This window comes from Molothrus ater, chromosome 1 (assembly GCF_012460135.2).
Source record: "Molothrus ater isolate BHLD 08-10-18 breed brown headed cowbird chromosome 1, BPBGC_Mater_1.1, whole genome shotgun sequence".
Classification (NCBI taxonomy): Eukaryota; Metazoa; Chordata; class Aves; order Passeriformes; family Icteridae; genus Molothrus; species Molothrus ater.
Genome location: NC_050478.2, coordinates 72,075,074 through 72,100,647, shown reverse-complemented (window position 1 = coordinate 72,100,647; position 25,574 = coordinate 72,075,074). Strand labels below are relative to the sequence as shown.

General features: G+C 39.3%; 1 protein-coding gene across 3 annotated transcripts in view; it reads left to right on the top strand.

The window, feature by feature from the left end:
- Nucleotides 1-25,574, top strand: part of LOC118696723 (cadherin-6) — a 111,094-nt gene that overhangs the window by 50,349 nt on the left and 35,171 nt on the right. For all 3 annotated transcript variants that reach the window (XM_036399001.2, XM_036399010.2, XM_054514004.1), the window contains exon 2: nt 1,032-1,388. In XM_036399001.2, the coding sequence (XP_036254894.1) occupies nt 1,161-1,388 (228 nt within the window). In that variant the 5' untranslated portion in view covers nt 1,032-1,160. The remainder of the gene's footprint in view (nt 1-1,031; nt 1,389-25,574) is intronic.

Below are 25,574 nucleotides of genomic sequence, written 5' to 3'. Positions count from 1 at the left end.
AAACTAAATGTTGTAGAATGTTTCTGTCAACTAATTCTGATTTCTTCACATTCTAAAGTGTTCCAAAGCTGTTCATTAGGCACTGGTTACCTGAGAGACATAGTATATTTTCTTCCTTTTGAATAGAAGCTTTCAGGTTTTTCAAAAACAGAAGAGCTGTCCACAGTACTCTGGGGTACTGTATCTGTAGCTTTTTGCATGTTGAAAATTATGCAGTATTCAGAGACAGAGATAATTTTTGTAATTATTTTGTAGGTACACTGATATTTAGTATTGTAATCGTAGGAAGCAGTAGCTAGTAAAAACCCACAGGCAGCAATGAACTAGCTGTGGTTTGTTTTCTATTTTTAGAAGTTATTAGTGAAAGCATTTACATAGATAACTATGTAAATATATAGATAACTATGTATTTAAAGATTCAAAACTCTGGCTGTAGATAATGAGAAAACCAAAATGTCCACTTCATTTCCTATGCAATAACAAGCAGGTCTGTTATGTGTGAGATATTGATAAATACACACATTTATTTCACTAACCTGTTGAGCCAGGTTGACTCCTTTCTAAATGGAGTCAAAGGCAAAACTCCTTAAATGTGAGGGAAAAATCCTGGAGTCAAGTCCAGTCTTTTCAGTCCATAACTATAGCAACAGAATGCTCCTGGGAAGACAGTGTGCAGTTTTGCTAGCACTTCTTTAATGTAATATGGTAATCTCATCAAGATACCCAATCAGAAAGAAATCAATTACATCCCAAAGTTCAGGCAGTAAAAAGAGAAATATCTGGCTTACCTTTATCAATGAAGGGAAGCAAATGGGGTTAAAGGGGAGCCACACACACCTTGAATTCAAACATCATGACTCCTTCCTCATACTAAATATGGATCCACTCAGATCATTTGCAAGATTTTGAATCAGAAACAGCCCAGGTTTTCAACAATCATTATCACCTATCCACCTTGTGGACTTATTGCTGCAGTGATGACAGTTAAGTACCTTTGGAAATGCTAAAAGAGTTGTTATTTTTCTTTTCAGGGATCCTTTGAGACTGCAAAGACAATTTAAAGAAGGAAGACGGCATGAGATTGGATTTAGTGCAGTAAAGTAGGTTAATTTGAGGACAAGACAAAAAAATCATTATTTAGACCTACTTGTATTGCCGTGATGAGAACTTACCATTGCTTCTGGCTGCTGTTTTGGGCTGGTCAGCCCCACCAAAGTTTCTTAACTCCATTATCCAAAAGGACTAGTGGCTTTCCAGAAAAGGAAAAGGTTTTGGTGTTGTCTGGAAACAGCAGGCAAGACCTCCATCGTTCCAAAAGGAGCTGGATGTGGAATCAGTTCTTTTTATTGGAGGAATACACAGGAACTGACTACCAGTATGTTGGCAAGGTAAGTTACTTTCGTATTCACCTGTGTTTTGATTTTAGAAGCACCGAAAAGCCAGCAGTAGCAAGTAGGGAAGAACAATGCCTGCTACAACTTCTAGTTCGTGTTCCTGTGTGCCCAGCCTCTGCTGAGGAGTAATTCAGTGGAAAGGTCTGTGCACTTCAGCTTCAGAATGTAATCAACAAGTCTTCATTTAACTAGGAAGTCCCGTGGCAAATCACTGGCAATTCTAGTAAAGATTTTGCATTTTATTTTGTGTCTGGAAATAATGCAGCTTAATTATAGGCTAGATTTTTAGCTTTAAACTGGGATATGTGTTTTCCCTTGTGCTTACTAATTTTGCTGCAGTCAAACTATTTTAACCAGGAGAGGTTTAGAGCTAAGTTGGGATTCACAGTACTTACATTTTTGGTGAGGATTCTCTCTACCCAGCAAAAGGTAATTGTTTCCCTTTTTATTACCCACTGCACACAACAATGCTACAGCCATTTTCTGTTGAGGTTTCATGGTGCCACTGATCACTGTGTGACATGACCTTCCAGCACCAGCCATGCTACTACAAAGCATGGTTGAAGCACACTGTGCATGTACACTAAGAAGCAACAGGCAGCTGAAAATTTCTAATCTCTAAGCATGCTGTCAGTTGGGAAAGGATAAAAAAAAATTTAAGAAGAAAAGTCACAGCTTAACTGAGAACATCCACCTCCCTGAGCAGACTCCCATGTAGGTGACAGACTTTATGTAATCTGTAGAGCAATGCACCTGTGTCAAGAGCCTAAAGAGAGTCTATACTGCCCAAGGTGCCACAGTCTATAGGAATATGTCTTGCAGAATGCAGAAATTATGCACTGATGATGACAATCAAAGCAGAAACAATACAGCTTGGTTTTCCAAACAAAAATGGGGTTGTATCTGATCTAGTTTGATCTCTCAAGCCTCTTAGCAAAGGCTGCAGATCACAGTGGTTTGACATTTTATCTCCCTCTGCAAGCTTCTGAGCATTCCCATGAGAGATGGTGGCTGCTTTTCTTGCCTGCCAGTCAGCTGTCAGTCAAAGTTGGATGCAACATTCCTTTCTTGTTAAATGGCTGCAAGGCATGATTCAAATGAAGAGCTACTCAGCTGGTGTAATACTCATAGAACTCCAGCCAGGATAATCAGCATTCATGAAAGGTACCATTGAGCCCAATCTACAGGAAAAGGCCAAAGGCAGAGAGTCCTCAGAGAGGAGAAATAGAGAAGGAAGATAAGAGGGTAAGAAAAGATACCAAAACAGAAGAGAGTAAGAGGAAAGAACTAGAAAGACAAAGATGGAAGGAATGCAAGCTTTATAAAGAGGAATCAAGATGGAAAGGAGAGGGAAATGACATTAAATGGGGGTGGAGGATAAGAGCTGGGAGAAAATTTACCTAAAGAGAGCAAAAACAAAACCAGAAGATGAGACAGTGAAGAAAAAAAAAAAAAAAAACAAACAGGTATGAAACATGGACTCAATGACAAAAAAAAAAAAAGGCCACAAATTGAAAGACAGCAGTCCTCCACACACTACCCTGTTTCACAGTCTGCTGAGGGTAGTCAGGGTAATGGGGATCTTTTTGTTCAACAATAAAGCATATGGTCCTGAGGTGATCCTACAGTCTCTCATTGTCACTGTGAATTTTGACATTAAACTTCATCAGCCCCCCATTTTTCCTACTGCAGAATTAGAGCACCAGCTATTGACTTCAGAGGGACTGATGGGGAAATGAATATTCCTGCAGAACAAATTTGCTGAGAGACAGTTTAAAAATGGTCTAGTTGAACCAGAAAACCAAGACACTTTCAAAAGGAGTCAGATAGATTAAAAAAAGTTCATTATTTTTAAAAGTTGTTCTTCCACTTATTTGTACTTTATTACACTTTCTGTTGTAAAGCATAAAAACAACACATAATGTATAAATGTCATTGATTTTGTGTTCCTAAGCCATTCACAAGTGGCCTTTCACACATCTTTCAAATGCCAGAACCACTCACACTCTTTTAACTGAACAATTAGCCAAGAGGCATGAAAGAGCAGCCTTTTATTATTAAAGTTGAGGATTGGTGTGAGGGGAAATGATAGTAACATCTAAATGTCTCTAAATTGAGGTAACTAGGCAATTTAACGGAGCAATTAAACTTGATTGATGTGGGCAAATGAGGATTATGAACATTTTTATGAAGCATATTTTTTTTTCTCAGAGGACTAAATGTTAACCTTAAATATAGATTTAAAAATGGTAGGAATACAAAGATGAAAATTGAACAGCAAAATCTTTTAAAACAATAGCAGTATATGTATATAAAAGGGAATTGTGCTTATGCTTACTGTATAAACACATAAACAGGAATCTTCTTGGGTTTTTGTGTTTAGTGGTTAAAGCTAGGTGGGCATTAACGTCATAGCCATAAAAATAAAAAATTCTATATGAGCTCCAAAAAAAAAAAAATCTTTTACTCATGCTGGTTTCACTTTTGCCTCTTCATTTTATTAACATCTGTTTAATCCAAACATCTACCTCAAAATTTGAGATGTAAGAAGTCTGTTGTGAAAGATTCTAAAAAACAACTTTATTTGTATGAGATGCCCAAATTACAGTTGTGAAATCCTGTAACTGTTTAAACTACAAAAAACAGATTTGCATCATAGTAGTTTTAGAGCGTAGGAAAATAATAGTGAAAGGGGATGCATTCAGGTTGGGATAATAAAAGAGAAAAGTAGTATCTCTGAAGACAGAGCTCAAGGCAGTACTGAAGAGAATGCTGTAGCATCATCTGAGTCCCAGACCAGAGCACTATTGTTGTCTATACTCTGCATACTCTTTTATTCATTGAACTGGAAAGGAATTAATTGTCCAAGCACATATGAAACTTTTTTTTTTTTTAGCTGTGGGTACTGTCAGTTATTAAAGAGTTCTCCCCATTTTTGTATGCCTCACACCTCATTGTCAGCCCAAACATGCAGCTGTATCTCACTGGATGAGGATGTGCAGCTGCCAACAAGACGCTCGCAGTGTTACAAACACAAGTTGATTTCGCTGTGGCTCTGACACCAGATCGATCACCTTATTGCCCATCCTTCTATTCCTGAATTTCATTCCTGTGTATTTTTGAAATAAAGTCTTTTTAAAAAGAGATTAAATTCACACCCCCAGTCACTGTAGTCTCAGACCTCAAGGAACTTGAAGAAAAGTTCTAGACTGGATTTATTCATTGCACTGCTGAATAACTTGTGAACTATGGCTATGCACTGAAGTGTGACTGATGGGCACAGTGACATTTTAACCTGAAGATATCTTTTCTTCTGGTTCAGAAATTGTGGCACTTGGCAGAGACTCAATCCAAAAATGAAGTAAAAGAATTACATGGCCATCAAAGTAGAGACGTGTCTAGAAGTACTACCTAACCAAAATTTGCAACACCTGAGTTGGGTTTTAAAAGAGATCTAGTTGTACACATGGCTGCTTAGTACAATTTGAAAGGGCTGAGGTGAATGCAGCTTTAAATCACGGGTAAACAATGAAGTGATAGTACAACTATATATAAAAATATATGCTGTGTTTCCTAGAGATCTTCAGATACTCCAGGGGTAAAAAAAAAAAAAGAAAATAAAAGAAAAAAATCTGCCCTGTTCCAAGATCATATTCATAGGTACAGTTACTCTTTGTATGCATTTGACATCTTTGACATGGCAGTCCCACTGGCTACATAAATCCATGTACTGGCATCCATCACTGAGTTTAGACCACAAACCTAGAATTATTCTTACATAAAGGGATGAGATTCCACTTTCTTTAAGACTAAAGATAGATCTGAACAAGTCTTAGATCTTACTCGTTAACCCAAGAACAGCTTTTGGCAGTCTGCAGTGGAAAGGACCAACCTGCTTTCCTGGTAACAAGAGGCACAACTGTGGAATGGTTTTGTAATGCTCTGGATGGCTGGCACTAAAAGGAAACTTCCAGACATCCTTTTCATTTTTGCTGTGTCTTATTGATGTTCATATAGTTCAAGCAGTATGCTCGCCTGGAAGCTATCTGATGTTACTACCTGTACAACCCATCATAAACAATCAACCTCTGCTGACAACTCCATTTTTCAGGGAAGATAAAGTCAAACTCCTGCTGGTATGTGGCTTGGCAAAGCAAAAGGGATACTGTGTTACTGTAGGCAAACCCAGAATCTTTTTTTTTGGTGTTGAAAGAACCTCTTCGAAAGATGAATTCCCCTCTGTCAAGGAATGATTTAAGGTACTGTTGACCCTGCTTTTGAGGAGGGGATGAATTAAATTTTATCACAGTATCATTTCAGCAGTGTTTTTCTTTTTTTGTTGTATGATTTTACTTCTGGCTACAACTATTCTGAAGGCAAGCACAGCAGTGTATTTCAGCAGAAGCAAATGAAACAAAAGGCAGAATCTCTTCCAAGCCATTGCAAGTAGAGGGACTAAACAACATACTGAGGCAAAATTATCTGTCTGTGAGCACACACAAGGGGCTATTTAAACAATGAAAATTACTGTCATGTAATACAGTCCATGCCTTTTCAGCATTTTAGGAAGTAATGGGTAACATTACTCCAATGGTTAAAAGGTATCATATTTTAATTGGATGGCATGATAACTAGCAAGAGAAATCTTCACTTTCTCTCAGATTTTAGTGCACTAGTGTTCTGTACTTACCTTTAAAATTTTTGTACCCCAAAAAAGCAAGATGTGAAAAGTCAAACTAAAATGACTCCCCCACCTGCAATTCTAAGATTCTTTATGCAGCTTTATTGGCACTTGTTCAGTATTTGTTTTCCTAGCCTTGTAACTTGCACTATGATGTATACTTGATGCCTTCAGTTTCCTGTTCCAAGCACAGTGACTATTTGTTATTTTTATAACGCCTAAAGTTAAAAGTTACCTTTGTAACTTCTGTTTATTCAGAGAGTATCACAAAGGAGTTTTCCATTCATTTTTGATTATTAGAATAGGCTCTCTCGGCGTCTAGATTTTGCCTTCTGCATCCAGAGGCAATGCAGACCAGCCTTTTGCATGTGACAAAACTGGTGTGCAGGGAGGTTAAGTGGCCTTCCGCACAGATAAAAGTCAGAAATTTTACAGCAGAGATTGGAAAACAAAAAAAAAATCAGAGTTCTTAGCCCCTTGCCCAGCCACCACCCCCCCCACCCCTCCCCCCTCCCCGCCAGTTTCTATGATTAGGTCACCTGCCTCCCTCTTCAGTACTTGTCATTCTCCTAAAAAGTAGAACAAATGCTGTGGCGCATCTGCGCTTGCATTATTCCTCATCCATCAGTCATATTTTATGTTCCAGCACTTGACTTTCCCAAGTGCCCTTCATTTCTATATTGCATTGCACACACATACACACACTTGTCTTGTATTCCTCTTTGAAAGATTTACGGGCGCTGGTAGAAGTTCTGTGTGCTGTCGGTCCCTGCGGAGTAGAGATAACTCTGTAATGAGGGACAGCTGAGAGGTTAGAGGCCCACGACAACAATCCAGAAACAGCTTGCAGGTTCTAAACCATCACACAGAGGCTAAGAAAGGAGATAATGAGCAATGGGTGGGATGGGCAAGGATATTGTTCAGAAAATGAAAAGGCAGGAAATACAGCATGGTTAATGTTTACGATCATCATAATTGTGAATCTACTTGGCATCATCCTTGTATCCAAATATATTGCACAATATAAGAGCCTTACAACCATCTGTTTCAAACAAACCACATTTCCTACATGATGGCACATGATGGTACTTACAGTGTAACTATACAGAACCTCCTCCCCTTCTTCCCATTCCGCCTACAGAAAAAAACAAATCCTGGGACCCTCAAGGCAATATTTCTGTTAATTCTTGTTTTTCATTTTTGTGTCCTAAACAAAACAATTTTGTTTTCCACATGCTAATTACCCACTCATACCGGTGCTTATATTTTGAATCACATCTTTTCCCAGATTATCCTGTTCTACTCTCGTTAGCAGTCTGCACAAAGTCCTGAATTGTGTGTCCCTAGTCTTCCAGCTATAGAAAAACAGCTGAACATCTTAATCTTCCTCTCTAGGGAGAGACTACATGTGAAGTTCATGCTTGATTATGGATTATTTAGATCTCTGTTATTTGGAGCTGCATTACTATTTTTTTGTTTGTTTGTATAGTACAATAGTGTTCCCACTATGAAGCTGCAACATCATGAATATAAATTTTGAAGGCTAGGGATAACTGAAAAATAAAATCCCTCTTTCAGGCCTAAGACAACCATTGTTACTCCACCATTTGTTATTTACAGTTGTCTTACCAAATATAGTAAACCATAAAGCTTAGAGAAATCTCTTTATTAAATTAAATATATTGTCTGTGCCTCCCTTTTCTTTTTCTGCCATTTCTCTCTCTGGTGAACATCAGTTCACAGTGGGGCAGCAGCAGGTTGAGAGCTGTGGCCAGTCAGTGTAGCATTTCAAAACACAAACTGAAAATGTGTTGTGATGTGAATGCCTACTCTTGATCCGTATGCACTAATGCAGACTGTGGCTTGCTTTCACCATTAATGGGGTGAAAGAAACCTCAGCATGCACTTGCAAGTACTTCAGGGTGCAGTGAAGCTTGTAGTTGTCATGAAAGTCTGAGGATGCAGATGAAGAAAAGGAAAGAATTGTCCTCTGAAATTTCAGAGGAGGGAAAGAGAAGGAAAAAAATCAGTCCTTTCTCTTCTGTCTTCTAATTTCATAAAAAATCCACCTCAAAACAGAAAAACACAGTTTGTAAAGAAATAAAATGCTGAGTGAGCTTGAAGTTTAAAAATTTACATTAAAGGACAAGGGGGAGACATTAGAAATGTTTATGTTCAAATTCTAATTCCCACTGTTTTCTCAATAGAGTTGTTTATTTTGGAGTCATATCTGATGAAGATTGCAGTCCTTCTATCCCCAGCTTGCTTATGCCATGTGGTACAGGGCAGGGCTCCTGGAGAGCTCAGCTGAAATGGTCTCTCTTTATAGGAATATCGTCCCTCTGGCTTTATTTCATACTTTGTCTCTATGAAACATTAAGTGATGTTTCACATTAGATGTCTGATGGAACAAAGGAGGTTTTAATGCATTGCAGAGGCTCACATAATGATCATTTAGTTATCTTTAGCATATTGGTCATCTCTGCCCATTCTATATCTTCATGTTGGAAGGCGACAAAGTCATTTGTATAACTTTTGTGTTTAGCATCATGTCATTAGTGGAAAGTTCTCTCCAAGAGACAGAACCAAACAACATATGTGTACCTTTGGCTCTTTGACATATTTCCTTGTGCCTAACAGCCCTTGCAATCAAGCTGATCAGGGCACTGGCAGAGGATTTAAAGGACATGCAAACTGAGGTGTCAGAACATTCATTCATAGTTCCTTTCCACTTCACGTAGTTTTGCGCATTTCAGGTCAGTTGCTTAAAACATAGTTAATGCTGTTTACAACGGCTAAAATTTCTCCAAGAATGAGAATAATATAATTCCCATATCTTGGGAATAACAACTGCCAAGGGGGTTGCAGGCAAAGAGCCAATGCCTGTGGAAGAAAACCCTTGCATGTATATTTGTGGTATTTGTAAACTCAGGTGAGCTTGACCCTCATGCTACTTGCAGGTAGATCCTGTCAGGATCTACACCATTCACCTTATAAATATCTGTTATTTTACCTACAGAAATATTTTATGAACAATTCCTTTAGAATTTTTAGACTGATGGTATCACAGCAATTATATGTGCTTCAGAGAGAATTCTTTCCTTTCATGAATACTAGATATTATATAATTAGGAGAGCATAGATACAAGTATTTTCACCAAAGGAATTCCAGGTTCTCCAGTCAAAATTAATATTCGTTCCTAGATAGGCTATCCTGGATCTTGAACCTGAACTGGTGTTACTTTCCCTATTTACAGAATTTAAGAACCTTCCCCAAAGACCATGGCTTTTCAGACATTATAGAAAGAAACATTTCATCCTTGTCACTGTCCTTAGATGCATAATTTTTTTTTTTTATGGAACTGTGTCAAATTTACTTAAAAGGCTCCTGATTTATTGGTTTTTCTCTGCTGTGGATAATGCTTCACTCTACCAGAATTTTCTGCCTGACTCAAGGTTCTTTGGGGCCTGTGGGAAAAGTGCTGTTCCATATCCCTGAGCAGTTCTCCTTTATTCATGATGAATGGGTCCAGCATAACACACCCTCTGGTCAGCTCATTAATCACCTGGGTGAAGAAGTTGTCTTAGGACATTCTGCAGAAACCTGGGTTGCTTGCACACAGACATATTGCCCTTCCAGCAAACATAAGAATGATTAAAGTCCCCCAAGAGCACAGGGGTTTCCTCCATCTGTCTAAAGAAGGCTGCATCTGCTTCATCTCTTTGAGCAGACAGTGTGTGGCGGACACCTAATGTGATGTCTTGTGTTGGTTTGTCCTCTTATCTTCAAGATCTCAACTGATTTGTCACCTGTTTCAAAGCAAAGCTCCACCTACATGTGCTGATTATTTGCTATTCCACCTCCTTGCCTTCCTAACCTGGCCTCTGTAAGGATCTACATTCTGCTGCAGCATTCAGGTCACTTGAGCTGTCCCTTCACAGCCTCATTAATGGCACTTGGAGGAATACTTATTTGAAAGAAGAATCTACTCAATGCCAGACTTGCCTAACATTTCCCATAAACATTTTTCCAGGTTGAGGAGTCTTCATCAAAAGGGTCGTGTTGAGACATAAATGTGTGGCCTTTTGTATTGCATCTACTGCCTCACAAACATTTTATTATCTGGTTATATAACACAAACTTATGTTTAGAAACAAAGTTGGAGAACATAACAGAATGGAAATATATCTCATTTTCCCAGCTTCTGACCTATAGAACTAAATGACAGAAGCATGAAAACAGATTAAAGACTCAATTAAACTTGTAGATATGAATTAGTATCCTTTTTGTTAAGTCTTCATTTAAATCAGAATGTGGGTTTTCATTTATTTTAGTGTTTGTATCCTCCCTTCTCCATCCCACTTCTTCCTCCCTGATACATACACTTTTATACAGCATATAAAATTCATACACACATTTCAGAGTTTGATTGTCAGCATCAAGCACTCAGAATATCAAAGGGTCACCTTTGTCAGTAAGCAAAGGATGAGCATTTGCTTTCAAGCGCATCCATCAGGGAGTAGTCAGAAGCTGTTACTTGCTGAAGAAGCCTGATGTTTTATTCAACTGTATCCCAGTAAAAACATTTCTGGATATTAGGCCAAGGTTTTGGTTTTTTTTTTTTATTTTGTTTTGCTGTTCATCTTTCAGATAGATTCTCCTGTACTACCGCAGGAGAATAGAGGTTTTCACGGAATGAGAAATGTATGTGCTCATATACCTTAATTAAAGTGCTGTATTTGCTTACAGTTTAATTATGAAGCATTTTTGAAAGTTCATGATTCTAAAGAAAATATTTTGTCAGTGATTAAACAGATAATTCTGACCACTGATAAAGAGTGATAAACCATCTCTGGGTAAATTCCCAGAGAAATCGAAGGTAAATAAATCTGGACATATAATACAGACCTATTTCACTAACTATACACATCACATAATTTAAAGACTAAAGCACATGCACTAAAATTATTATTGATGTGCATGTTTGCTGAATGTACTCTTTTTAAAAAAATACTTTCTCCTAATCACAACAGAGTACCTGCTGCCGTCTTCTACTATCTGAATTCCCTTTTCTAATTGACTAATGCAGTACAGGACAGAAGTCCCATTATAATCAGTGGTAGGATATCAGAATATTTGAATTAATTTCCTCTGACTTGGGAAAAAGCTGTAAAGAAATTTGGTGCTCTTGAATTGTAGGCACAGTTCTAATTGAAGAATGGGGTTTATGAAGAATGCATCCTTTATGAACTCTTTGTATTCCCACTGAATGTCATTACAAGTCAGGCACTTAATTTTCTTTAACTTCTCATATGAAAGCACACATATTCCTTTTTGAGGAAATTTTAAGATACCTCAAAATGCTACTTTAGCTAATATAGCCAACCTTGCAATTCAGAAACTTCTCCACTTACCCATCCAAACCTTTAGTGATGGTAGCCTTCAGCTGTGGGATAATAACAAAAACCTGAGAACAATTCCATTTTCTACCATTGCAGCTGCATTAAGGAGAGGCCATCTGCCCCACCCTCTAAATACAGTAAGCTATGGCAAAACCACAATGGTGCTATTCTTGATTCCAGTTAAATGATACCCAGTCTTTACATAAACATGGAACAAATTATACCCAAGGTTCTCAAATCATGGTATAATCATTACATACAGAACTGGACATTGTTAACATTTTACTGCAGGGAGAATGTAGAAGCATCAAATAGTGATCTAAGATCAGACAGGAAGACTGTGACAAAAGCCGTATTAAAACTTGAAGCCAATGACTGACTATTCAGTTAATGTGGGAGATTTGTAATGCTAGCAATGTTTGTCTCCTAAAATGATTTGTACAGCTTTTTCAAGAATTCAGAGGCTTGAATTATCATTCCTGATCACTGATTTGTATACACTAGATAAAATATTTTTTTTAATCTATTCTACTATTCTGCTCAGCCATTCAAGAGAGTTTTCTTAGTACCTGAGCTAGGCTGTGAGAAGTCTGGAGTTGGCTCATCCATTTATACTTTTTAGTAAGTTAATGCCGATGTCTCAACTAAAGCAAATCCTCGTATCTACTAGGTCCTTTTGCTACCCCACATTTTGAAAACACTGGCAAGAAGAAATAATTCTTGCTTTGACAAAGAAATCCAGATGTTTAAATAGGTGTACCAAAAGCATAAAACAGGGATTTTAAACTGCCTTGGCCTGCCTGGAGAGAAGAACAAGATCTTCACGCTTTTGTGAAGGTAGTTTAGTCTGTATAATGCTCTATTGTTACCATCACTACTGTTTAGCTGAAGAGAGCTCTTTGATCTTTCAAAGGCATAATGAAGCCCAACTGCTCTAAGTAAAACTGGGAAAATTCAGTATGCAACCATGATTTTTTTTTTTTCAAGTAAGAGGTCAGTTATTACTCAGAGTCAGAATTGTTTTGAGTTCGTTAGAGGCTGAAAGGAAGACTGCTTCTTTCTGGTGTTATACAGTAGTTCAAAGAAAAGCAAGAAGTTTGATAAAGGGACATGAAATTCAAGAGCCCATATGTATAGAGATAAGACTTGGCACCATGGTGTCTTGTTCCTTGCAAATTAAAGACCTATTTGTCTTTGTAAGGGCAAACTTTGTAAATTCCTGCTATAATTTGACTTAGAGATAATAGGAAGAGGAGCAAATAAAGTGCATTACCACAGAAGTCCTTAGCAGCACTCAGCTTAAGAGAACATGAAAATACCTTTACCTAGTTTGCAGCTTTGCCAGATATTCATTAAGATCTGATAATCAGTTGCCCCTAGAGACAAGGGCTGTCAGAATAAGGTACCTGGCTAGTTTGGTGTACTGCCGTGCAGGACAAAAGCTCTTGTGCCACTGGCGCTGTTTAATCACAGTGAAGAGCAGAGGCAGCTGGGGAACCCAAGAGGGAGAAGCCTTGAGAGGTCCCAGGCAATGTTGAAAGGATTGACATATTCCAGCTGATTTTTTGCAAAGCTGATTAGCTGTGGCTGCATGTTTGCACTTCAAGTTAGAAAACCCATTTGTGGTTTTGAAGAGTGTGTAATAAAGGTGTGAGTCACCAGAGTATGGATGTTTATTCTTAGCTCCATACATTTAAAACAGAACACCGAGTTCCCATTACACTTTGGGCAGCCTATTCCTTAAAACAAGGATCCCAACATCAGCCAAACTGTGGTCCCTGTCTGTCTCAGGCCATGTGGCCTCCCATATGGCCTGCATAAGTCTCACAGAAAGAGACTTCCAGCCTGCCTGAAGGGTGTGAGCCTGAGGTTCCAAAGTGAGAGAACACCTTACATCTTGTCTCTGATCTAATGACAAATTCTTATTCCACTGACCTTTATATTTCTTATTATTTTTATTTTTTTTTCACTCTAGCACCCTCTATTCTTATATTGACCTTTCTGTGTTGTGTTTATTTTGAAATCAAATGCCACCATCTTTTATACTCAGTTTGCCTTTTGAGTACCTGGTTGCTTCTGAATCTTGAAATACTCTTAGTGCTTTTTGATCTGTTCATTTACTGAATTTTTTCATCTCTATGAAACTGGTTTTAGCCTCTTTTGGTGTCATTCATTTACAGGGAACAAATTGTCACTGCTACTTTTGCGAATGAATGAGAAAGTTCACTGACATTTTGATACTCTCAAGAAGTAAAAAGACAGTATCCTCATGATATTTTTTTTAAATTCTCCTGCAATTCTTAATATCAGGACAATATGTAGTGCTGTTGCAGAATGCTTGTAGCTTTTTTTGCTGTTTGCAGTGGGTGCAATTTTAGCTTTTTTGTTGTTGTTCTTGAATCTCATGGCTGCTTTTTTTTTTGTTTTCTTTTAAAAAGCCAGTACTTAAGTTAAAGGTTACCCTTAGAAGATATTTTTGTTTTACCCTTTGCATGTTCTGCACCAAGGTTGTTATCTTAATAAAGTATTTGACTTTTGTTTAATAGTTCAAGTATTGAATTCCTATATCCTTTAACATTTTTCTTATTATTATTTCAATATCAATTTTTCTGCTAATTTGCCTGTTTGAATGCAACCAGGGTTGCTATGCTTTTTATAAATAAGGTGTCTTGCAGATATGTTCTTTCTACAAAAACACAGCCTGCTATGTATTATTATATTAATAGTATTCCACAGCTGAATGAGATGGGTTTTGAGGTATTCTTGGTTTTGCTATACTAACTCTTATGGATCAAAAATGTAAGCACAATCAAATAGACATAGTATATTTTTAAATAACTCCAAAAAAACCAACACACTAAAATGCAGGAACCTCCTATAACCTCAGTAATTCTTCAGTGCTCTATTTCATCAATTTTTTATAGATTTAATGTTTTCAATCAAGATTTGGATTACTCGATGATCCTGTTAAATCCCTTCCAACTCAGTGATTCAATGATTCTTGATTTCATTTTACCCTTTATTATGAGAACATACTACAGTAGAAAAAGAGAGCAATTAAAAATGGAAGGAATAGAAACAGGAAAAAATGCAATGTTCATGAAATAGGAGTCATTAAGAAAAAAAAAACAATAGACAATGTATGGTCATAAAATGGAAGGAGAAGGAACCAAAGAAGGAGAAAAAAACTGAGTGTTTTAGTCTAGAAGAACTATTTTGATACAGCAATGAAAATAGCAAATCTTTGTACTCATTTCTAATGCAGGTAGGAAAACATTAACATTTCAAAATCTATGTCCATTTGTACAGAAGAAAGGCCAATTGAAATGCAGCAATTACAGAAAACCAGCTAGGAACATCAGCCCTCCATATCTGGCTTTTTCTTCACTGGCTCTTTTTGGAATCCACTTGACTTGAAAACAAGATACTGAGGTTGTAAACAGGTTTTCAGCTGAGGACTCAGAAGTGCCTATTTTGTAAGCAAAAGCCGTATATAGGCTGGGAGTCTAGAAAAAACCAAAATAACAAAAACAAAGCAAAAAGAAAAAAACAAAAATCCAAAAGCATATGGAATTATTATCTGTAAATGCAGGATGAGGAAGAATGTATGTATGTATGTGGGAGGAGGCTCTTAAAAACAGAAACACAATGTTGGCACGAGAACAACACATCTAGTTTGGGAAACAAGACCCTCAAGAGCAGCTATTTCTTTGAACAGGAACTGTGAACCTGTTACAGCTTTTTCTTTGCTAGATATGGTGAGAGCCAAGCAAGATAAAACTAGATTAATAAATTCAAACACTCAGGAATCAGTCACACTGATATTTAGGTTTACTGTATTAACTATGGTATAGGAGCTGTACTTACTATACTAAACCAATCACTTACTGTAGTTAACCCATTCAGTTACTTCATAAACTGTGACATCTGTAAGGGCAAGAAAGTGATTAAAAATGAAGACTGCTGGTGGCTTAGGACAGCAAATCTCAGGTTAGTAAGAAGATACAAAAGAGTGTGAATCTACTTGAAGCACCTATGGTAACAATTTAAACACAGCCCCTGTGTGAAAGCATTGTTTCTGACAGCTGTGCGTGAAGCATCATGGTGCTGTGATCTGCTAGCACAGGTCTAATTGCCTTTCTTTTTAATCTTGTCCTTTTTTTATTGTTTTATTTCCTTTGAAAATTGCAGTGTTTGAACCTTACTTCAAAGTCTGTTTCTTGATTTTTCATGCTATAGAATATAATTCTTATTATAATCTTCAAATTGCTTTATATAAGAATGGAAAGGAACCATCCCTTCTAGTTTCTGTAAGCACCAAGAAGATCTGGAATCACTGTAGCATCTTTCTCCCATTGTCTTCAAAATTATTTTTAAGCATCTAGCTGTCTAATAATCAGGTTCAGTAGTCTAGCTCTATCTCTGCCCATTGGCCTCCTCTAAATAGCTCTATAGTCCATTAACTTATTGGAGTTTATTTTTGTAGAAGAATAAAGGTGTCAAAATCATTAATCTCACATACTGTTTGAAGAACAGTAGCTACATCAAGCAAACAAACTTACTTTTAGCCTTGATTGGCTGGTCAGCTGGCTTTTCCATAGATACGCAAATAAACCACCATCCACTGTGGCCCATGGTGGTTCTTCTCCAGAAAGTATGTAAGGAACATGAGAAGCAGCACCATTTTGCAGTTTCTAGAGGACAAGGGCCAGAGCAGGAAGTATCCAGAACCATGCAGTGATGTGAGTGATATGAGGGAGACAAGAGATTTTGGCTTAGGGCTGAGTTAGGTAGGTTATGTGGTGTATGGAAGGATCCAGAGCTTAGCATGTTGAGACCAAAAAACATGGCACACACATCCATTGGAAATCTGACACTTCTGGTGATGCTAGATCTCTTCATGGACCTTCTGGAATATCCTCTGGAAGAAAGCATCTTTTATGTCTTGAAATAAATTATTTGTGTTTGCCCTGATGATATTCCCTTTTGTGCATATGGAGATATATGGAACCCATATGTAGGGTTTTGGGGTTATTTTTTGTGAGTTAGAAAGAAGTGTATACTTAAACTTCACCAAAATACATATAAATACTTATTACCTAATGTGCAGAGCCAGTGACATTTTCCTTTTAACACAGAATTACCAGGTAGAGTGAAAATTTTGGTGCTGATTATTTGATGATACTAAAGGAGTTGGTTATTATAGTAATTGAGGGATTTTGTTGGTGATGTAGGGGTAAAGAGCACCAGGAGAGCCAAGGAAGAGTGCAAGGTTGTTATTGCTTTTACTATTACAGCATTAGCAGTTTTTTGCATGTCTTGTTTTCTCTAAGTGCTTCAGTATTGCACTCTGTAACTTCAAGCAATACATTTAGTTGAATTTGTTTGTTTCTAGACTGTACTTAGGTGTTTCGATATAGTAAATTTGGAGCAAAATCATGTGCTAGGAATATTCCCAGGAGTAAAACCGTGGTTCCCTTCATTAGCTACCTACCAACTGCTTGCTTACTATTTTAATAGTTGGTCTCTATTTCATTTGTGTCTTAGGAGACAAAAAATGGGACCACACCAACCCCAGAATATCAAGTCACTCTTAAAAACACAAATGAATAATAAGACACAACAGGCAGCTTATTTGTGCATAATTGTAGGTTGATGGTTCAGTGTATACATCCCAAGGTCAATTGACTTTGATCTTTGCAGAGATTCAGTAACTGCTCTGAAATTCAGCAGCAAGCATGTAATATTCACAAAAGGGAAAGGAACTTGGTCTGTAGGGTGAATAGAAAACCATTTTACCCACTGAATTGCCAGGTATCCTAACCAGCTATATGACATTAGTGGGAGCTAAACTGCAATTTACAGCTGTCTTTCATAACCTAAAGCCACTTCACAAATGAGATTAACTATGCTGTTTAAATCAGTGTTATAGGCTGAGGTAGAGGAGGGGTGTTATTTAACTCTGGAGAATAGTCACAGCCTGCAATTTCAATTTTTTGGAATTTAATTACCACAGCTGTAAAAGTACATTTTCAGTACAACCTGGTTACAAATATCCGTTCTAGAAAGCCACTTCTCTCTGGTGTGTTCCATTTAAACACACAAAATAAGTTAGTGGTTAGTCTTAACCTCTTAAAACATATGGGATCTCTCCTCAATTATTCAGTTTTGGTCCTGATGTTTCATAAAGTTTCATATCAAGGTGAATTTAGCATGTTGAGAAAAGGGCCCCGAGTTCACTTCCCAGGCTTGACTGTCCCTGTCCCCCTGCCAAGAGCCCAAGACTCCAGGTCAGCCACATGGCCCTGCCCCAGAAACACCACAGCAGGGCCAATCTCCAGCTCCTGACACTTCTGTCCAGCCATCTCCATTCCCAGGAGACTCCCAGTACCCAGCACCACAGCTGTCCTGGTCACCTGTGTGGCTGCCCCACTCCTGCCTGGGGTGGTGGGAGAGGCCACGGCTGCCAGGCCCTGCCACTGTCCTCCTGGGAGATGCTATTCCTGCACCACAGCAGTTTATAGTCTAGCTGCAAAAGCACTTGGAAGATGCCCTTAAATTCTTCCCATATCTTTGCTGAAGGAATTCCTGAGTGTGTAGAATGGATCCAACTTAATTCTTAAAATCCCGATCAAATTTTCCTGGAGTATTACTTTTAAAATGAAGCAATGCTATCTGTTGATATGATGTGAGATGAACACAAATGCTGTCAATATATTCAGTCCAGAAATATTTTTTTTAAAAAAATCTTGTGTAAAAATACTTTGAGCAGAGATTTCACTTCCTTTTTCTTTGATGTTGCGCCAAAGACAGTCCGTTGTTACTACCTTGGAGATTTTGGAGGGCTCTGCCAGAAATACTGTGGAGAACAAGGCTACTTAGATTGTGGCTAATTTTAAGGGGAAAAAAACAGAAAACAAACAGCTCTCACTTTAAAATAATTATGTATATGACAACAAGCAGAATGTCCAATCCAGGGAGCTGTTGCTCCAGTCCTGAGTGCACTTTAAACACCTCTTCCTTCAGGGGGAATGCAGCCTTCCCCATGTTCAGGCAAATGTATTTGAATGGTTTGGGCCAGGACATTTGAGAGGAACAGAAGAAAGATAGAGGCTGGAGAGTTTTTATCTGACTGTAAGTCATTAAAAGCAAACCAGATGGCTCACAGTGGTATTAAAGTAAAATGAGTAAAACTATGCCTAGGGCATAGTAAAATCTTTAATTTGTCGTTCATCCTCAGCCTTAGCCAGTGATTGATGGACAATGTCAGAAGAGTGTCCAGATTAGATTCTGAGGGAATCAATTTATTATAATATTAATACAGTGCAATTGCTGATACATTTACTTTTTATTGCATAGACTTAGCTCTTCACCATTTTGCTTACCTTTGGGGTATTGCTCAGTTCAGCCACCAACTGAAATGAAGACCAGTGAGTAACACTGAGTTCCAACAGAAGTAAAAAATCTGTCCTAAAGTGGAGTACTTAAAAAATTGGCTGCGCTAACTTTGTCTTGAGGAATGGTTATATGGTGCAGCCCAGATTACATGAGGGTTGTGTCCCAAACATTTTGTTCTATTCCATGGCTATCTGCTATGGCCCTTTTATTTGTCCAACTTTATGCTGAGGATAATGGACATCTTTTTGCAATACAAATGAGTAAAGAGAGTGAAGCTATAATATCATGTATTGGCTAGTGACAGTCCTGCTAAAAGCATCCACAGTATAATTTATGCACATACTTCATTACAGCAAACTTTCTTCACAATGAGATGTCTGGGGAAGTGAAAAATAACTTCAACTTAAAAAGAAAACGGGGTTGTTATTACCATCTATTTCATGCTCATAACCTCACAATGGCGTTAAGTTTTATATGCAAAACCCATCAACTGTAGTTTTAAGTACATCTCACCTCCACGCCTTTCTTCCAGACTCAATTTGCACCATTGTTTTGCTGTTTGATGTTATTTGCAATTTTTTTTTTAACTTGGTAGTAGTAGCAATTTCCCTCTTCATATAAGTCATGCAAACAAAATATTTCTTCCAAGATAAACTGACACTTAAAAATGAAAAAAGAATATTGTCTTTACCTGGGTAGATCTTTTCTACCAAATAAACAGTCAAGGATAGATAAACTAATCTAAAATAATAAATCTTTTTATATATATATGTATATATTTTGCTCACTAGGGGATGTTGCAGATTTTTCATCTGTGAGAAACTCTTCTTGAGATCTGCTTGGCTTTTAATTTTTTTAACATGTATATATATTTTTTTTATTTTTTTTCTGAATAGAAGGGAACAAAATCCAAACTATTTTGATAATAAAGTTATTGTCCCAGCAATTAAGCAGGTGGTGTGATACAGGACTATCCCACAAAAACCTTATGGTGAGACCTACCCTCCCTTACTGAAATCAAATAGATTTTGGTCATACTTTTAGAGGCCCTTTGTGAACCAGGTTGATGAGGCCACACATGATGATATGCTGCTCATTCATTGTTGGTTTGAAGAGCCAGTATTCAGCCAGCCTCAGCTCTCTGTAATACACATGCAGGACATGACCTCCCACAGGTCAGACTCTCACAGTAAATAACTCACATACAGCCTGGCTAGCTGAGCACTTAGTTTGCTCTGTCATGTCTTAGGAAAGTTGTAAGACTAAAGATATTGGAAAGGATTTTACCCCAAGGGAGAATCTTTTTTTAAAGATAGTGATTTAGACGGAGGTCTAAAGATTGAACCATGGATTGTACTTTGTCTTATTATCTGGAGTCACAGTGGGTCTTTCACAAGTGGGTTAATTTTGGAGAAGAAGTGAAAATTTAATAAACAATTGATACGAAAAAATCATAAAAGTTTCCATTTTTAATTCTTTAAGTAGTCTAGGCTAGTTAAAGAATATTATGGAAAACTATTCCCAGTGGTTCCAACACCTTTTCTATCTTGACCTTTTTTTGCTACTTTGTTCGTTGAAACCAAGTTTAATTAAAATGATGATAAAAATGAGCTTGGGAGTTCAGCCTTTACCAAGTCTCAAAACAGCACATTCCATGACTCATACGAATTAATGATAGTCCGTTACTGAGGGCTGTTTTTATCCTGTTCTGATACAGACAAAGTTAAACAGGCTTTCAAGGCAAACAGAAGTTGAATTTTTGATGTGAAACAATCATAAAAATACACAATTTTAAAATTATTTCCATGCCTTTTCTGTTGAGGTTGCCTTTGAGGAAAGTTGTATTCAAGTAACTAATTGAAATTACTTCCTGCAGTAGACTTCTAGTCTGACTTCTTAATAAGCTGGTCTGATAGATGTTTTTTAGAGTCTGTATTGGAATAAAATCCCAATATTACCAGGTAGAACGTGCCTGGGCTCGTCTGACCCTTGCTGCTGGGCCAAAGGTGGCAGCCATGGTATTTCACCTCAGAGACACCTTGGGCTGGCTGGAAGTTGCAGTTAGGCACCCTGAACAAGTCCAGGCATGGTAGAAACTCAGTTTACCTCTAGTGGAAAGGCTCTAGGCTAGGTGAAGAGGAAAAGGAGATGGATTCTGCAGAGGGTTTAATCCAGAGTTTTATCCCAGAGTCGCATTTATCTGAATCTTGGTAACAGCTCCACAGAATCCCGACCACAGGGTCTCCGTGTCTTTTAAGCTCGGGGGCAGGGGGAGCGAAGGGACAGGTGAGCCACCAACCAGGTGGGAGGGGGGCAAGGCTCAGGGGACAGTGACACTTGGACGAGCCAATGACCCCAGGGCTGAGGGGCATCTTTTGAACCTTTGCCAATCACATGACGCCCCTGCTGGAATGATAAGATTGACTGACAGCGCTTAGCAAGGAGGCAAGGGGGAGAGGAAGGAAGAGGTTGGCACACCTGGGGGACTGGGAAAGGTGAAACAGGATATTGCTTCACACCGCAACATCTCCCCCTAGTTTTGTTTAAAAAGAAGAGGACTGGGTTTGTGGTGCAGAATGCTTGCCAAACCATGGTTGGTAAATCAGTTCCTCCTCTACAGGAGGGTCAGTGCTTTCCACTGAGGCTTCCATGTCATTCATTGGAGCACTAAGGGCTCCCAAATGGTAAACTTCAGGAGGGGGAGATGAGCTTGAAACTAACTTGAGAACCATGCATTTGATTAGTCCAAAAACAATGCTAACAACTACAACAACAATAACTAATATAAACAGTACTAAAACCACAGTTTTCAGAATAGATCCCAACCAGCCCAAGAGTCCCCAGTCTTTGAACAGTCCACTCAGCCAGTCGTCAGTTTCTCTCTTGATGTCCGAGGTCTTTTGCCAAGGTAGTCCATACATGCTTTGGGCTGAGGGATTATCCAGGAGATCGCTGGTGGGATGATCACAAGCAGGACGAGGAGCAGGCTTGGTCTCATGGTGTCTCGAGACTACACACGAACCGTGGGATGTAAACTGGTACAAGGAACTTAAGACAAACATATATTATAAACTATTCCAGATAGGAGGCTTAAATGGAATTTCCTCCAGGGAATGCGTGTGGCGTTTCCTTCTCCAGGCAGCATTGGCAACCTGGGGCACTTCTGTAGATTTCTCTGAGACCTTGGGAACATAGGGCCTTACCCATTTGGAAGGAACCCACTTTAACCCAGAGGGGGTGGACACACAGGCATATCCATGTCCCCAAGTAACCAATTTGTAAGGTCCCACCGTCTTCCAAGTCTCAGGGTCCTTTACTAAAACCGGAGGCTTTTCTTTTATCAATGTATGACTGCTCCCCCCAAAATGGCGCAGGATGGACAGGTTCAGGCTGCCAAAGGAACAATTCAGAAAATTGATTGTGAACAGCACCCTGGACAACCGGATGTGGGGAGGTTCCACCTTCAGAACCTGTTGATGCCGGTCCAGGACTCTTTTAATATTGCAGTGAGTCCTTTCTACTATGGCTTGACTTGTGGGGGAGTAGGGGATGCCCGTTTTGTGCTCTACTCCCCATTGCTGCAGGAAGCTCCCGAATTCCTTGGATTTATAGGCAGGCCCATTATCAGTTTTCAACTCCTTGGGGATGCCCATGAAAGAAAAAGCCTGTAAGAGCTGCTTAATGGCATCAATAGATGACTCTCCTGTGTGGGCAGAGGCATAGACCACTCCAGAAAAGGTATCTACACTAACGTGAACGTATTTCTGCTGTCCAAATGACTGTATGTGTGTAACATCTGTTTGCCACAGTTCACAACTGTTCAACCCCCTAGGGTTTGCTCCTGTACTCACTGTAGGGAGTGCATGTTGTTGGCAATTTGGGCATGCGGCCACAATCGCTTTGGCCTGTTCTTGAGTGATGTGAAACTGACAAACCAGGCCAGGTGCATTTTGGTGGAAAAGCTGGTGGCTGATTTTTGCCTGTTCAAAAACATTTGGAAGCGTGGCCATCACTGCAGGTGCAGCAAGAGCATCTGCCCTTCTGTTGCCTTCAGCGATAAACCCTGGCAAGTCGGTGTGTGACCTGACGTGCATCACATAAAATGGTTGCTCTCGGTGAGTGACTAACTTTACAAGTTTTGAGAGCAGTTCAAAAAGTGTGATGTTAGACACTTCTTGCAGTATTGCTTGATCTGCCCTGGATACTACTCCTGCCACATATGCAGAATCCATAATCAGATTGAATGGTTCTGAGAACCTTTCAAAAGCCCTAACAACAGCAGCTAATTCAGCAACCTGAGGTGAACCTTCCACCTCAGCAATGTCCGTCTCCCACTGCTGGGTTTGAGGATCCTTCCAAGTCATAACGGACTTGTGGGACCTCCCGGACGCATCTGTAAGACAGTCAGAGCGTTATTTAAAGGTCTCCTACTCTGAGCACTTCTCAATTTCAGAGTAAATTGAACATCTTGTTCGAACATTTTGTGGGCAGGTCGCCCCACAGAAATTTGTCCTGAGTAGGAATCCAGAGCAAACTGCAACACTTCATTTCCTCGAAACAATTGCTCCAATATTTGCATAGTGTTTTGACCCGATTTTAACTCAATTGGAATGTGAATGCACCTAAAGTCACATCCTGCTAACTCCCTGATCCGGGTCCTTGCTTTCCGGATCAGTTCTGCTACCAGCTCCTGAGGCTTTGTCATTCTCTTGGACCTTTTCTGACTGAGGAAAACCCATTCTATGATCAAGAGAGGGTCCCTCTGGTCCTGGCCCTTTTTGGGTGTTTCCTTTGCCTTAGGTGTTTGTTTTTCCTCCCACTGGAAAATGATTCCATGGAGGTGTGGCAACTTACCTAAGATGATAAATTTGAATGGCAGGTCAGGTTGACATCGGTTGGCCTGTCTTGTGGACATTGCAATCTGAACCTTTTCTAGAGCTTTCCGTGCCTCTGGGGTAATAGACCTAGGAGCACCCAGGTCCTCTCCCCCTTTCAATCAATTGAAAAGAGGGGCAAGGTCTTCATTAGTCAGACCGAGCCATGGTCTTACCCAATTCAAAGACCCACACAACTTGTGGACATCCGCACGGGTCTTGATCTTTGGATTGATTTCTAGTTTTTGAGGAACAATGGTCCTATTTCCAATCTCTAAGCCCAAATATTTCCAAGGTGGCATCTTTTGAATTTTCTTTTCCTGGAGCTCGAACCCTGCAACAATCAATGCATCGATCGTTAGGTCAAGCGCATGTGTGAGTAAATCATCATTGGGGGCACACACAGGATATCATCCATATAATGATAGATGATGGCCTTTTCTGCAGCTGCACGCACTGGGGAAAGCAGGGAAGAGACATACCACTGGCAGATCGCTGGCGAGACCTTCAGGCCCTGAGGGAGAACTGTCCAATGGTACCTTTTCATAGGGGCTTCCATGTTGATGGTGGGGACCGAGAATGCGAAACGTGGTGCATCATCAGGGTGGAGGGGAATATGGAAAAAACAATCTTTTATATCAATAACAGCTAATTTCCAATCCTGGGGAAGCATCGTTGGGGAGATGGCATGCCAGGCTGGGGAGAGCCCATATCTTCAATGACATTATTAATTTGTCGGAAGTCGTGGAGGAGCTGCCATCTCTTTTTGTCAGCTTTCTGAATGACAAACACTGGCGAGTTCCACGGGACATGGTCTCCACAATGTGACCCTTTTTCAGTTGCTCTTCTACTAGGTTCTCAAGGACCTTTATTTTTTGTTTACTGAGCGGCCACTGTTTCACCTCAACTGGTTTGTCTGTTTTCCACTTCAGTCTTTGGGTGGGGCGCTGTTGTTCAATGACCGCTGTACAAAAATGCTGTGGAGACTCTGGAATATCAATTGTGACATCCCACTGGGCCATTAAATCTCTCCCTAACAAAGGTTCCAAATAATCTAACACAAATGGACGAATATTTGCCAATTGTCCGTTTGGTCCCTCGATTTGGATGATGCTTTTGGATTGTCTTGCCAATTGCAGGCCTCCTACACCTTGAGCGTGACCAGCAACGTTTTGCAAAGGCCAATGTGCTGGCCAGTCTTGTACTGGGATCACTGTGCAGTCTGCACCCGTGTCTACAAGCATCTCAATGCGTTTTGACTCCCCACCTCCACTGACATTACACCATAATTTGGGTTTGTCTTTCCCAATAACTTGGACCCGGGCAACTGTGGGCCCATGTTTTTCGGTGCTTTCAGGTAAATACGGCACAGGGATAGCTTGTGCAACAATTTGTCCTCTAGGAAGAAAAAGGGGTGGGTGGAAACAGTGCAGCCCGAGAACGAATTGCTCAGGATCTGATGTTGTCATTCCTGGAGCAATTTCAATCTCTTGTGGTGTGTGTTTGGTGTCCCCAATGACGATGTACTTACAGCGAATTCGGTGCCAAGTACCCTTCTGTTCTGGGTTGACAGAGACAAAATGCCAGTCAGTGTCTTTCAGGTGGAGTGATTCTGTCAGCTACAACCTGAAAGGCTCATTGATAGAAGACGTGGTTAACATAGGTTCACCTAAATCATAACAAAGGTTATTTTGTTTCACTCTCAACAGTGGACCAGCAGACATGGTCTTTGAAGCCTCTGCTTCACTTACAGAAATAGTAATATTACCGCGTGCTTGGTTTGTTTTGCTTCCCTTATTCCCTTGGCCTGCTCTTTTTGTGTCT